At 37.7% G+C, this 14592-nt stretch overlaps 1 protein-coding gene across 1 annotated transcript; it reads right to left on the reverse strand.

Moving 5' to 3' along the window:
• Window positions 1-4513: 4513 nt before the first annotated feature.
• Window positions 4514-13651, reverse strand: LOC121733789. The gene is made up of 5 exons (XM_042124144.1): window positions 13593-13651; window positions 8482-8614; window positions 6395-6546; window positions 5713-5799; window positions 4514-4604 (listed from the first exon to the last, which is right to left on the reverse strand). The coding sequence occupies exons 2-5, from the start codon at window positions 8612-8614 to the stop codon at window positions 4533-4535; spliced, it is 444 nt and encodes a 147-aa protein (XP_041980078.1). The 5' UTR covers window positions 13593-13651; the 3' UTR covers window positions 4514-4532.
• Window positions 13652-14592: the final 941 nt, after the last annotated feature.

Genomic DNA, 14592 nt, shown 5'->3' on the forward strand with positions numbered 1-14592 from the left:
TATCGATTCCAACTTTTTTATTAACTTCTGAAAAAAGTCATCTGTCTCCCTCGAGACCTTTTTAATAAAAGGACTTGGAAAAACTGGGCACTGCCATCGACGTACCATATATACGGACGTCGCAACCGTTGTCTGATTGACATAAGACAAGTTCAACTTAACATGGGATTAGGCGACGTGATATAAACTGTCTACTTTGTGCTATTGTGTGTGTGTGAGTATAATAAATAAATAAATAAGAATTTGAATTCAACTCCTAAAGTTCTGTGTTGGACCAATTAACGCTACCATTTTGAATCTCGCTATCAAAGTTTTTTGATGTAATGTTACATGCTTCAGCTGACATCCAATACAGCGTGCTTTAGCCTGAACAATTATACAAATATACAACCTCGCTTGGTCGAAGATCTTTCTGTAGGGCTACTACTCATAACCCTAGTAATTCAACGCAAATAAATAATTTTATAAAACTTAAGAAGAAATCTCAATTTTGGTCAGTTAAAGTAACTAGATATTTTGTTTTTGTTTAGAAAAAAATTTGCAGTTGACAACGCTTCTCTATTTTTATATTTAAAACGTCTAAGTTTAAAGGGTGAGTCTAGACATAGGCTGATAGCTACTACAAGTAGTGAGTCTAAACATAGTCGGATAGCTACATCTACAAGAACTTAAGTGATATATTATTGGTGTATCATACACTCCTAATATACCGTGTACATGACCTTATGGACTAAACTTAAAAGTTGTACAATACGGCCACCCTTTGTTTTGCCAAAAAAGTTTCTTAGTTTCTTTTTTCAATCATTGTATTTTTAACGCCCACCAAACGTACCCACCACTGAATCTCCTGTGTCACTAGCATCGACAGCGGCGGTAACCAATACATTGTATTTTGTAGATGCGAGGTCTATACGTCTATGGTATGTCGATAACAGTCGCTCGGGAATTTAATATTCCGCGCTCGCCAGCTGTCCCGAGCCTAGCTCATGATGAACCACGCTGGTATTAACACCATACACTCTTATTGTCTGTAGTACTGTAGTAATATAGTAGAATCAGTAAAAAATACATCAAGTATCTAAACATACTATGCCGAATTTTCACGGCGGAAATTTGGCTTGATTCCGCCTGAAATGTATTTTAAACTAGCTGTCCCGGTGAACTTCGTGTCACTTTAAAATCTTCCCTGGATTTCTACAAATATTTTAAGACTAAAATCAGCCCAATCCGTTCAGCCATTTTCGAGTTTTAGCGCGACTAACACATTTGAAAATCCATTTTTATATAAGATTACCGATAACACACCATGCCGAAATTCCGTTTGCTGACATAATCATGCGGAATTTCCGCCGCAGAACTTCGGCATGGTGTGTTTTAAAGACACTAAGGGCCGCGCTACGCCGCTGGCAGCCGCGCTTTCTCAAGCGATACTATGAATTACATTAATGAAGATAAAGTTTAAAATCATATGACGCTGAAAGTGCTCGCCTCGCCTCTGCCATTCCGGTGTAGCGCGGCCAAGTGCGAGTTGGACTCGCTCACGAAGGGTTCGGTACCACAATATTGCAAAAATAGGCTGAAAATTGTTTTTTGTATGGGAGCCGTACGTGTGTTGCGACTTGCGACCAGCCTAAGTAATCCACTTTTCCTAGAGACTCTTTGTGTCGGTGATCTGTGCATTTCATCAAAATTGCTTGTCGTTTCCGAGCGTCTACCTACAATGTAAAGTTATCTTTTGTCTTTATGGTTACTATACTAGCTTTAAACCTAGTTATTACACACGGCAATAATATACTTTCTATGGACGCTATGAATCCAGGGCCTACACTACATTCAAAGGAAGTTTACGTGAAACAGACTTGAAAAATAACAAACATTTTGGCCTTTATTAATATTAGAGCTATATTATACAAGACGAGCTTTTGCCCGCGGCTTCGCTCGCGTTAAGAAGTATTATTACATATATACAAACTTTCTACCCCTATTTTAACCCCTTGGGGTTGAAATTTAGTTATAACATCTACCTGCATGCCAAAATTCAGCCCGATCAATCCAGTGGTTTGGGCTGTGCGTTGATAGATCACCATGTCAGTCTGTCACCTTTGAGTTTTATATATATAGATGTTAGTGTTAACACCGTTATCCTTGAAATCATCAAATGAGCCCATCAAAATGAACAACTTTTTCTATGAGAACAATGCTGGGAACTCAAAAAACTCCATCTTCATACCCTGGATACAGATCCGAGCATCCGGATGGGTATGAAGACGGCATTTTTTTGAGTTCTCTGCTGAGAATTGTTCTCATAGAAAAAGTTGTTCATTTTGACGGGCTCATTTGATGGTTTCAAGGATAATGGTGTTTACACTAAGTACTAACACACTGTACGATATTATGTGTATTCAAGTAAATATAATAATGTGTGAATATTTCAAACGTCACTCGTCGAGTTAAATCAGGGAAAACTAAAGCACATTTTTATTGTTCATGCAACAGTTGATGCAACTCCGTGCAAAAGTTGGATGGATATTGAATTATAACTTCTCCGCACTGTTTAGTATTTGTATCCAGTTATATCCAGTTAGCTAACTACAATCACGTGCTATATTGGTAATGAAAAGACTTCAGCATTTTAAGTTAATACTAGATGTCCCGCGCGGCTTCGCCCGCGTAAATTAGAAATTTTACAGAATCCGTAGCTACATTTTCCCATAAAAAATATTTCCCCCGTTTTTCCCACATTTTTCTGAGTTTCTTCTGTCGTATTAGTCTTAGAGTAATAATATAATATAACCTTCTCGATAAATGATGAGTCTTACTCGATAAATGTTCTAACACTGAGATAAGTTTTTAAATCGGACCTGTAGTTTCTGAGATTGACGCGTTCAAGCAAACATACTCTTCAGGTTTATAATATTAGGTAGATATAGATTTTTTTTAATTATCGCTTGACAAACTCGAGTCTCGATCTAAAAGACTATGAAATGGTATAATATGGTAGTGATGATGATGATGATGATGATGAAGAATGTAATTTGCATAGTAGCATATGCTTTCTGTTCTTAAAACAACGCCGAAACTCCCAAACTTGTATCTATAAAGAATCAGGAATTCTCTCAGCACCTTCCGAACCACGGTATACCAGGTATATCTCGGTGCAAAATCTTACTTGTTGGTAGCATATGCTTAGAATACTTCTCACGAAACCGAAGTCACCATATGTTTCCCTATAAGTTTTGAGGAGTTCCCTCGATTACTTATGGATCCTTCATCAGATCACCACTTTTCTGAATATAATACCAAATTGGGATGATACCCTATATACCAAAAGAAAAATTTTGAAAATCGGTTAACAAACGGCGGAGTAATCGTTGAATATAAGAAAACGAACATAACACCTCCCCCATTTTGAAAGTCGGTTAAAATTGTAGCCTATGTGTTATTTATTTAATATTTTAATCAGCACATGAATTGAATAACAAAATTTTTTTCAAATTAATCGTAGCACCATCTGTCAGGACAAACTAAAATTGAAATAGAATAATATTGAATGCGATGATAGCGCCGTCCGCCGGATCTAATGTAAAACATTCCAAAATCAACAACTCCTTATAAATAAGAAATTAATTGAAAAAACATTTTCCAGTAGACCAAACTGTAAATCTAAACCATTCTCGAATCTCCACGAACACACACAAAAAATTTCATCAAAATTGGTCCAGTCGTTTAGGAGGAGTTCAGTCACATACACACGCACACAAGAAATATATATATTAAGATTAGAAAAAGTGCGTGCTTAAAACAGGAACTTAATACAATTAGCGGCCTAGCGGGGTGCTTCTTTTTACCGAGTGTAGAATAGTAAAACTCAAAGAGGTAGTAAATACTACCAAAATAACAGAGGAATGAGATGCCTGTAGACAGCGTATAAGCGTAAAGTTATCGAATACCAAAATATGTCTATTGTATGGGAAAAACGATTATGTAGAGCCTGGCTACAGGATTTCAAGCTCACTCCTTTAGGCTCAATTAACACTGGGGCGGAGTCGAAACCACGAGTTGCGACGTTTTTCAAGCAAATTCATCAGTTCAGCCTAAAACAAACAAAACTGGCTAAAATATACAAGAAAAATAAAACATAGAAACACAGCTCAAGCCTTGCTTTAATTCTTAATGAAAAAAGGACTTAAATCGGTTAAGTTTTGGAGAAGGAATCAGCGGACAACGAATCCAAGATTTTCTGTTCTTTTATTAGAACTTTTGTCGTGTTGTCTCTATCGCGCTCTGCGGTGGAAGACTTGAGATTGGTGAGACAGCAAAACATTTTCAAATACCTATTTTAAATTTCTCTCGCCCCTGGTGTATCCTCTTAACCTACCTTCGCTGCGCTTCCCTTTGCATAGTTTACTTAGGTAATGATCATTTTATAGTATGTTAAATTGAGACAGACAATATCAGAGGGCTAATAACTGAAGACTAGACGTGTCAGGGGGTAAAACAAACAAGCATGTACGATGATGTTGTATTCAGTGTCATATGTTCTTGTCTTCGCACTCGCCCGGCTGCGGGGAGATGGTCACCACGTTGCTCACCTTACCCAGATCCTGCAACAAAGTACATCATTCATAGTAATTCATACATTTATACTAAATCCCCCTTACTAATAAACGTTGTATAAGCTTTGAATAGTTGTACAGTGTTTTGTTCCTGTCACACAAGTGACATTTTTAATTGGATTGAAGAAGACAAAACACTCTATAACTATTCAAAGCTTATACAGCGTTTATGAGTAGAATTAGTTTAGGCATTTTTCTTGTCATGCGTGTCATCGCCCGCACGCGGATCTGGTTCGCATGAAAGTTACCTACATCCTAACATTTTACTGATATTTTTCCTTTCACGCGGGCAACGCACGCGCGGCCAGAAGCATGTTGACCGTGTGCGGATGACAGGAAAAGCGTAAGGGCGCTTTAAAGCGTCAAAGCCGGTAGCATAACCATTGCAGAGATACAGGTTAAACGACAGCGTGACAAAGAATATTTTTACATAGACATTTGTCAGTATGCCTGATGATTTTTTTGGTATATTATTTGTGTCTTCGCCGTTTGGACTTCAGTTGTCAGAACCCAGACCTCTATAAAATGTATTCTCAAACTTTACACGTCTTATAACATAAGCGATAATGCTTTACCCATTTGGTTGCGTTGTAAATCGACTGGCAAGAAGAATGAAGGGAAAAGTAGCGCCATATCCTAGCGAATATAAACAGCTATCGATGTTTAGCAGGTAGTGAGTAATTACACACCCAAGTACGCAGGAATCATTTGAATAACAACACTTAATTAAGACCCGCCGAAGGAAATTTTAAGTAATTGCTGGTGATTATTTAAATTAAGTGAATATTCACTATGTTCAATGAATATACTTAATTCGGACAAAATCCAAGCATATTATTAGCTGTTGTGAACTTCTAAGTACCAGCCGGATCTTTGGGTGCTCAGAAAGTGGTGTATCACTCGGAAATTGTACATTTTGCCGCAACGAAAAAATTCCTATCCTTTTCTTGGGCTCAACGTACAAATCACGTACAAATATATCAAGATTACTACTAATAATGCTACCAATTTAATCATTATGGAATTGTGGAGTAAAACAAAGTATTGGCCACTATTTAAAAAAAGTTGGTACCTAAGGTATCTTCATTGCACTTACATGTCCGTTAGCAATTTTGTCTGTCTCTATAGGTCTGATAACTTTCTGCGCCCGTTTCTGCGCAGACGCCGCTCTCTGTTGCAAAATCTGAAAAAAAAAAACAGCGAATAGATAATTATTAATAACCATAGTAAACAAGCAACATTTTATAAAATATAGAGTTGGTAACCGAAATTCAAAGCTAGCGAAAGAGATGTCTTTTAAGAGCTATCTAGCCATGCTAACATATATAAGCACTTTTGGTCTCTTGTTATAACTTTGTCACAGGATGTTAAAATGATATGTGACTGAAAGAGACAACATTATTAGTCTTCTCTGTCTTCTTATCCCACAGCTCAGCCATAGCTTTAGCCTCGTTGGGGGACAAAAACGGCCCTACATACCGTCAGTCTTCTCGGTTCACCTTGACCAGTCTCTCCCGGATGACAGGCCTCTACAGGTAGCACTCTGTAGCTCCTATGGGGCACGGAAATCGCCCTACATACCGTCAGTCTTCTCTGTTCCACGTCTGCCAGTCTCTCCTGAATGTCGACCAGGCCCTAGCCTCTGCACCACTCTCCAGCTCCTATGGGGGACATAATCGGCCCTACTAACGTCAGTCTTCTCTGTTCCATCTCCACCAGTCTCTCTTATAACAGGCCTCTGTCAGGCTCCTTTGGGGGACAGAAACGACTCTACATACCGTCAGTCTTCTTTGTTCCGCTTCAGCCAGCCTGTCCTGAATGTCGGGCAGGCTGGGGGGTGCGGGGGGCTGCAGGAGCCGCTGCAGGTGTGGCGGGGGGCTGCTCTTCCGGGGACCATCGAACTCTTCGAGCGGTATTTCGTAAGCGATCGCTGGAATGATAGTCATTGGTTTGATTACAGATCTTGGTACCTTTTTACGCCCAAACCGTTAAACCGATTTGGCTGAAATTTGATATGGAGATACATTGAGTCCCGGGAAAGGACAAAGGCTGATTTTTATCTCAGAAAATGCGGGCGTCAAGTAGTTCCAAATAAAAATGTTGTTAATTTCAGTCATAAGTTTTAATGACACTCTAGAATCTAGATGAATCTAGTCACACGCGTGAAATCTATTTCATACGTGTAAAGTAAGCCAGGATTTCTACTTAAACCAATTAATTATGAAGCTTTAAAAATAAATCTTTATTTAACATAATTCGTCATCCGTCTGCTTTTCCATAAAATAAGCCGGAACAGTAACTAAAACAATGTTGAGAGCGGTCTGTAACAGCATTAAGCTATTAGTACAGCTTAATGCAGCTTGTTTCGGCACAATAGCGGCCATCTTACTAATCCAACAGCTTAATGAGTTGAATAAACTTAGTTCCTCCAGCGAAACTACATAAATTTTTCATAATGTCTATAGTTTACTTAAAATTTAATAGTTAATGTACTTACATTAACTATTAAATGGACGTTAAGTTTGCACCAAAGCATCCGTCAAGTGTTTACATACATTATATCTAATTTAAGTAAGCCATTTTTAAATTTTCACTAATAATTAATGTCCGACCGAAGCTTCGGCTTCGGCTTCGGCTTCGGCCGCCTTCGACCAAAAAAACCACCTTCGGCAAAACCTTCGGCTTCGGCCTGAAATCCGGCCGAAGCCGAAGCTTTGCCGAAGGTCTGAGCAACCGTCGAAAAAGTCATTCCTTAAACTTAAATAATTATGTTTTGTAGTCCACAAATTATATTTACATAATAATTATTATAAAACAAAGTCGCTTTTTTCCCCTCATGTCTCTTTGTTCACTTTAATCTTTAAAACTATGCAACGGATTTTGATGCGGTTTTCTTTAATAGATGGATTGATTCAAGAGGAAGGTTATAGGTATAATAACATTCATTAAACAGTGGAGAAATACTGTTATTGTTGGGGTTTCTAATGTGATGTCGTAAATAAGTAAATTTTTTCCGCTTACATTGCAAACGCAGGCTGAACCCTACGAAATTTATCAAAATAATAATGTACCAAGTATTGTACACATTGAAAAGGTCTACAGAAAACTCCGCGATGGTATATGTCTATCTCTTATGGATATCCCACAATACGAAATTTAGGTGGTTCTGGAAATATTACATACATACGCGTCGAATTGATAACCTCCTTTTTTTTAAGTCGGTTAAAAATAAATTACTGAGAGTCGAGCGATTAAGATTATAAACCTTCGGCTTCGGCTACGGCCGAAGGTTGTAGCGATTGCCGATTAATCGGTTTCGGCTTCGGCTTCGGCCAAAAATAGCCCTTCGGTCGGACACTACTAATAATTCACATTTTGCAAACTTACTATGATAATATACTCGTGTTTACTTGGCTTAAGATTTTAGCGCATCATGTATGTAATTCGCATAGCACGTAGGTATCAGCCTGCATTATCCTAACCAAACTAGGAAATAACTTGGGGTATCGAACCCACGATCTTCGCGAGTCAAGAGCCACGCTCTAAACCAGTGTTCCGCAAACTTTTTGTGTTCAAGGTACACCTAGAACAATGATGACAATTTGTGGAGATAAACCACAAATTAATCAGCGTATACGGGGGTGCTCTGTTCCCAATTTCGTCGATCGTTATTAGATGTTGCCTTTTTTTGGTTCTTATAAACTAGGAGTATTAGGTAAGATGCCATTATTTGGGGCACACGAACTACTAGCCACGGTACATCAGTGTGCCGCGGCACTGCTTTTGCGGAACACTGCTCTGTTTGAAACACTTGCTGATGGCCAAGAGCCGTATGCTCTAAACCTCTAGAACGGGGACTACTCACGTGCTTTAGGCACCGGTGGTGTGTCCGGCAGCACCACGGTGGGCAGGTCGTCGTGGTGGGCGCCGTTGCCGACGGTACCGTTACCGTCCGGCGGTGCTGACGCTACCACGTTGCCTGATGAGCCGCAACCCATCTGAGGATGAAACCAAGTAATGGGCGGGTCAGGAATGAACACGAAAAAATAAGAAAACTAAGCAGTCACTAATCGTATATCAGTGTTCTCGTTTTGCGAGTTTTGTTGGGGCTTATGAATCAAAAAAATATATAAATGAAACAAATGTATTCAGAATGTCTACGTGTTGCTCACACGTAGACATGAACCCGGCGACAAGAACCAGTGTAAAAAACTTGCAATATTAATAATACCTAATTGAAATCTATTGTTATTCTATTGTTGTCGCGGTCTCAGGAGTGTGTCCTTATGGGGCTTGATAGGTTAATATTGAATCTCTGTTGATACTAAACTCCACACTTTACAGTTTGTTTGTATTATTATTTTGTATATATTTAAACACATTAGGTTTTTAAGTTATTTTTATGTTGAATGTGTAAACGATACTAAAAACTGCTGAAACTATACTGTACTCGGCGAAACATGGCGTTAGCGGTCATTGACCCTCAAAAACTTGTCATTTTCTACATAAACCGAGATTGACAATAAAGTGTCAGATGTTCCTACTTCCTAGTCCATTGTCAGTCGCGGTTTATATAGAAAATGACAAAGTTTTTTGACAGGGAGTCAATGACCGCTATCGCCATGTTTCGCCGAGTACAGTATAGAGCTGCAGGTTAAGGTTAAGTTTGCAGCATGTTGCAAATTACAAATTTCTCATAGAAAAATTGCACCGTGTGACAGCTGGTAGGTACTAATGGTAATTCATAAAGTATTGCTGTCTGTCTGTAACCTACTCACTATTAAATCAAATGGTAAAGAGTAGTTGTTCTAGAATTTCTGAGCATGCAACAAAAAATATTATGTCAGCGGTACAAAGTTTCCTTTCACATCTGATATAATTTAAGTTTAATATACTTAATTACAAACAAGAGTAATAAAGTAACCACAAGGCACTCAGTCGGATTATACTAAACTTCCGCACCGAAATTACTGACAACTGGCCATGATTGATGGTGATAACTGACTTGTGGTGGTAAAGTTATACTTATCCATGACATAAACATTTTATAATAATATTTAAAAACAATAAGTAAGTACTAATAATAATAATTGAATTAAGTATTTAATAATAGCTAGACTCGTTTAAATTAGTATCAATTTATAAATTCTTACGCGCTCGCATAATAAGGCATTTAACATACCTACTTATTATACTAATTTATCTTTTTTTTTTTTAGTAGATAGGACCTACGTCATTTAGTCGGGTTATATCATTTCAATATTAGTCGTCATCTGTCCTATAGTTTTGACATAACGCGACCACATTTTAGGTCCGCCATCTGCCTCTGAATCAACTTTCCTTAAGTCTGTGACTTCTCTGATACTTAGTACAAACCAGGTAGATGTTGCCTCATGCCTGCAACTGTGTTTGTTTAGTAAATAATTTGTTTTATCAGTAAAATAACTAACGGAACTCAATTTAGTACCTCTATACCGAAATTCATCTGAATAATTTCAGTAGCAGCTAAATGCGAAGACTTGTAGAGGTTATATTAGATAAATAGACACACACAATAAGATGACAGTTATTTAGTTATAAGGATAACATATGTGGTCAGCACATAGAATTATACATACATTTCAAGACTTCATGACTTTATGACTCACTCGATTCATGACTACTAAATTAGTCAATGAAATTGTACGATTACAGACTGCGTGCACGGTCAGCTGCACATGTGTCAATCACTGGCATACCTCTGCAAGTTGCGTGATGATGAAGAATACCTTGGTAAATTCATAATTCAGACACTATAAGACTATTACATGAATGGAATATTTCAAGATACTAATTGGACTCCGTGGAAAGTAGAATTATTATTATAATATCTACGCTACGGAAATAGGTGAAGTTCGAAATTTCAAAAATTGAATATCGAATTCGAAACAACCAGTATAAACAGTAAGATATCATCATCATCATCATCATAATATTAATACGCGAACGAAAAACTTTGTAACCCTTTTTACGAAAAATGGGGAAACGTAAGTGCATGAAATTTTGCACAGTTATAGTTTATATGGTGAAGGAGTGCATCGAGCTAATATTATTTTGAAATCATGCTTTTATCATAAATTGTTTTAACAAATAAAACATTACACACACTGCAACACACACACATGAGAAATGACAGATTTTTGAGTGACAAGCCTAATACATACGAGTACTCTTTTATTTATGGTTGAAGTCTGTTGACAACAAGATAACAAATTGAAAATGGATTATAGTTTTTTTTTATTGAATCTAAGACACTATTAGACAATGCTTACACGGCCAGTCTGAGATCAGCTAAGTCCCAGAGACAAGAGTCAATATTATTTTTACAAAATATAGGTAGTAGTTCTAATGTCGTTTAAATTAAAGGTCGAATGTCGACCATTGGGCGATCTCTAGTTATACTAAACTGCCGGAAACTGTGATTTCAGATGAAGTAAAACTATGCAGTATCATAACGACTGCGCATAAAACTCCTCTTTATGTTGAATAAATTTGATAAAATTACACGGTTGAATTACTCTACTTTAAGCAGTGATGTCACTGATGAAATATTCAAACCAGATATGTTACCACTATAGATGCTGGCGGGAAAGATTCCGAATTATTCCCGTCGAATACTTCGGAAGTATTTCGAAATATTCCGAAACTTTGGGAATATTTCAACTGTCAAAAATAACGAGGAAAATTGCGCTTGGAAGTTGTAAACTATTTATCTTTAGTTGTGTATGTAAGAATATGTGATGCCGGTTACTAACATTATTAGCCAAGCGGCGAGAAACGGCTTTTTTGGCTTATTATCATTACTAGCGATAAATAGCGGCTGGTAACGGCTTGTTACTTTTCTTTGATAATACCTAATCATATAAGTTCGTTTATTTTTTATGGTTTTTATTCTGATTTACTTACAATAGGATATATAGGATATAAGTAGGTAATAAGTAGGTAAGTATAGATTAATCAATCCCATTGGCCATTAAGTACTAATTTATGATAAAACTAGATGACGCCCGCAACTCCGTTGCGCCAAAATTCGTTTATCGCGCCGGAACCGTACATTTTTCCGGAATAAAAACTATCCTATGTCTTTTCTCGGAACTCAAAGTATTTCCATGTCAATTTTCAGCCAAATCGGTTCAGCGGTTCGAGCGTGAAGAGGTAACAGACAGACAGGCAAACAGACGCACTTTCGCATTTATAATATTAAACCTAGAAGTAGGTATAGATAAACAATTTATATTTTACTTAAGTACGTAATGTGCCACTGAACAAATAAATCACTCAACCACCACAAACCACAAGCAAACACGTATATTTCCATTGAATTATTCCGGCGAAATATTCGACGGAAACATTCGAATGCGGGGTACGAATCTTTCCGCGGGGTGAGGGAAAACTTCTCCGGGGAGCATCTCCCTTCCGCACCGCCGTCGCCCGCTCGTACGGGCGAGCGAGTCGTGCGAGCGGGCGACGGCGGCGCGGAAGGGAGATGCTCCCCGGAGAAGTTTTCCCTCACCGATATTATCGCCGAATATTTCGCCGTGGCAGTCGGCGCGTGCGAAGCGGTGATAGCGGCCGGCGGGCGACGCTCTATGCGCGGCGGCGATCGATGATTGATGCAAAATACGATTTTTCAGCATAAATAAAAATTCATATATTTTTTTATTAAATTCATTTTGAATAATTCAAATTTAAAGAAACTTTCCCAGAAGTATTCCGGAATTATTCGGAATTTTTCAGAAGTTTTGCAACTATAGCCCGCAACTCCGTTGCGCCAAAATTCGTTTATCGCGCCGGAACCGCTCGGAACTCAAAGTATTTCCATGACAATTTTCAGCCAAATCGGTTCAGCGGTTCGAGCGTGAAGAGGTAACAGACAGACAGGCAAACAGACGCACTTTCGCATTTATAATATTAAACCTAAAAGTAGGTATAGATAAACAATTTATATTTTACTTAAGTACGTAGTGTGCCACTGAACAAATAATTCACTCAACCACCACAAACCACAAACAAACACGTATATTTCCATTGAATTATTCTCCGTCGAATATTTCGCCGTGGCAGTCGGCGCGTGCGAAGCGGTGATAGCGGCCGGCGGGCGACGCTCTATGCGCGGCGGCGATCGATGATTGATGCAAAATACGATTTTTCAGCATAAATAAAAATTCAATTTTTTTTTATTAAATTCATTTTGAATAATTCAAATTTAAAGAAACTTTCCCAGAAGTATTCCGGAATTATTCGGAATTTTTCAGAAGTTTTGCAACTATAGTTACCACCGCGCGCGTTGTGAAGATTCAAATACGGCCCAATTGGGCCGTCGGTTGTTTAGTCTGCATCGAGCGCAGTCACGAACGTGCCGCGTCTTGTCTTACCTAAATAAATTGAAATGACATCGTGCGTGTTTCGAAAATGTACCAATTATGACTCGAAAGTAGACAAAACACATGGAATCTCTTACCACACGTCTTGATTGCAATAAATACCTCGATTATTTACATTTTCAATTATTTTTTCGAACAATCTCAAAAAATTTTGGTCATAGCTCAGGCGAAGATAGAGACAGCGATACGATTCGACGTTTAGAAATAGAACTGTCTCTTTTATGTAAATGGTTTTTCGTATCTTTTGTTTCACTTATCTGTCAAATTTGTCAATGTCTGCAATTTTGAATTTGAAAATTGTTCTGAAGAAATTTAAGCCGGAAAATAGTATGGACGTAAAATATCTGTATAAGTAGAATATCATTGAGTGATGTTGTGTTTTGCATTGGTTTTGCACAAAGTTATTGGATTCGAATTTAATATTTCTGAAATTTCGAACTCGCTCGTTTTTACTTTACGCGGTGAAGTTTACTTTCGACTTTTTTAAATAACGCACAATGTCACTGCCAAAACAACACGGTTCACTGAAAAAAAATTAAAAAAAAACACCAACTTTGGTCTCCGGCTTGGCGCGTATTCCGTGACATCGGCGACCGCGGACGCGCGCGGCCGCTACACTATCTGGTCCGATATACGTTTTATTTTCACCATAGACAGTCAATATAGTGCGGTTGATGTAACTTCATACTTGCTATACGTAAACCCTTTAAAAATATTTAGTATTTACGAGCATATAACTATTCAAAGCCTTTCTCATGTGACTTTTCCAATTTGGAATTGGTAAGGACATGAAGCAGATCTTGGACTTTCGCTGAGGAACTATCTTTCTTAGTACAGTCTGTCAAGAAAGTGAAGAAATTAAAAAGTGGCAACATCGTAGTGTCATCCCTTTCAAATCAATCTAAGAAAAAAGGGATGACACAACGATTTGGCGCTTTTTAATTTCCTTACTTTCTTGAAGGACTTAATAATTAGGAATCAATTAAATAACGAAAAATCGAAACAATCGAAACGGGTTTTGCTGAGCCTCAGTATCGTGGATTTCTTTAGTAATATTTATATTCCCCTTCAAAGTGATATCTAGTTCTGACTGAAATACTTACTAACTTATTCACGAAGGTTGGTTAAAATAAAACCATCATTACCTTTTACTATCGGACCATGGCCGCACCGAATTGTGTTTCGTTAATAATTTAAATCCTTTCAGAGAATAAAACTACGTTATATAAATAATTTATTTTTAATCCCATTTATTCGTAAACCGTTCTTGGGCTTCGCTATGAATTTGTTATTATAAATCTATTTTTCAAACACTTGCGGGTGAGTCAAATTAATAAAGAATAATCGGCCAAGTGCGAGTCGGACTCGCGCACGAAGGGTTCCTTAACGTTATAGAGCAAAAATAGACCAAAAATTGTATTTTTGTATGGGAGCCCTTAAATTTTTATTTTATTTTAATAATATTATTAATTATTGAAGTAGACATATTATAATTAGGGCTTTTGCGAAAAAATCAAGTGCCTAGCTGTTGCCAAAAAAGGGAAAAAAATCAC

Source organism: Aricia agestis, chromosome 14 (assembly GCF_905147365.1).
Source record: "Aricia agestis chromosome 14, ilAriAges1.1, whole genome shotgun sequence".
NCBI classification, from domain to species: domain Eukaryota; kingdom Metazoa; phylum Arthropoda; class Insecta; order Lepidoptera; family Lycaenidae; genus Aricia; species Aricia agestis.

Coding starts and splice junctions, on each gene's coding strand:
- LOC121733789 (XM_042124144.1), bottom strand. CDS start 8,614: ATGGGTTGCGGCTCATCAGGCAACGTGGTAGCGTCAGCACCGCCGGAC. Junction 6,547..8,481: donor ACCACCGGTGCCTAAAGCAC/GTGAGTAGTCCC, acceptor CTATCATTCCAG/CGATCGCTTACGAAATACCG. Junction 5,800..6,394: donor CGGAACAAAGAAGACTGACG/GTATGTAGAGTC, acceptor TTTTTTTTTCAG/ATTTTGCAACAGAGAGCGGC.